At 38.4% G+C, this 396-nt stretch overlaps 1 protein-coding gene across 1 annotated transcript in view; it reads left to right on the forward strand.

Moving 5' to 3' along the window:
* LOC119591118 (mushroom body large-type Kenyon cell-specific protein 1-like) overlaps nucleotides 1–396 on the forward strand; it is a 13,080-nt gene that overhangs the window by 12,204 nt on the left and 480 nt on the right. The window contains exon 10 of the mRNA XM_037939832.1: nucleotides 271–341. Coding sequence (XP_037795760.1) covers nucleotides 271–341 — 71 coding nt within the window. The remainder of the gene's footprint in view (nucleotides 1–270; nucleotides 342–396) is intronic.

The following is a 396-nucleotide window of genomic DNA, read 5'->3' on the forward strand; positions in this document are numbered from 1 at the left end:
GGCGGTGGGGTTAAGAAAAAGGGAAAAAAATAAACATCTAAACAAAAACAAAATATATAACAAATAACAACGGTGGGATAGAAAAAAAAACAAGTATAATAAAAACTTCCGATATATAATTTTGTTCCTCCCCGTTCCATACAATAATAATAAAAAAAAAACAGATACGGCAAAGCGAGAGTCAAAGCCAGTTTAGAGTAGTTGGCGCTAAGAACTTTCTGATTTCATTTGATCTTCAATGTGCCATGAACTGTCAGGCTGATTTCCAAGACGCTTCGTAGGCCAGGCTCTCAAGCCCTGGCCTCGATTTCCGAAGAGCCTACAAGCCCGTCCACGTAGAAGTATTTAGTCTAAGAGGTGTTTCTATTTTGGCATTATAGTTACCCGACAGTGAAG

This window comes from Penaeus monodon, chromosome 28 (assembly GCF_015228065.2).
Source record: "Penaeus monodon isolate SGIC_2016 chromosome 28, NSTDA_Pmon_1, whole genome shotgun sequence".
Taxonomy (NCBI): domain Eukaryota; kingdom Metazoa; phylum Arthropoda; class Malacostraca; order Decapoda; family Penaeidae; genus Penaeus; species Penaeus monodon.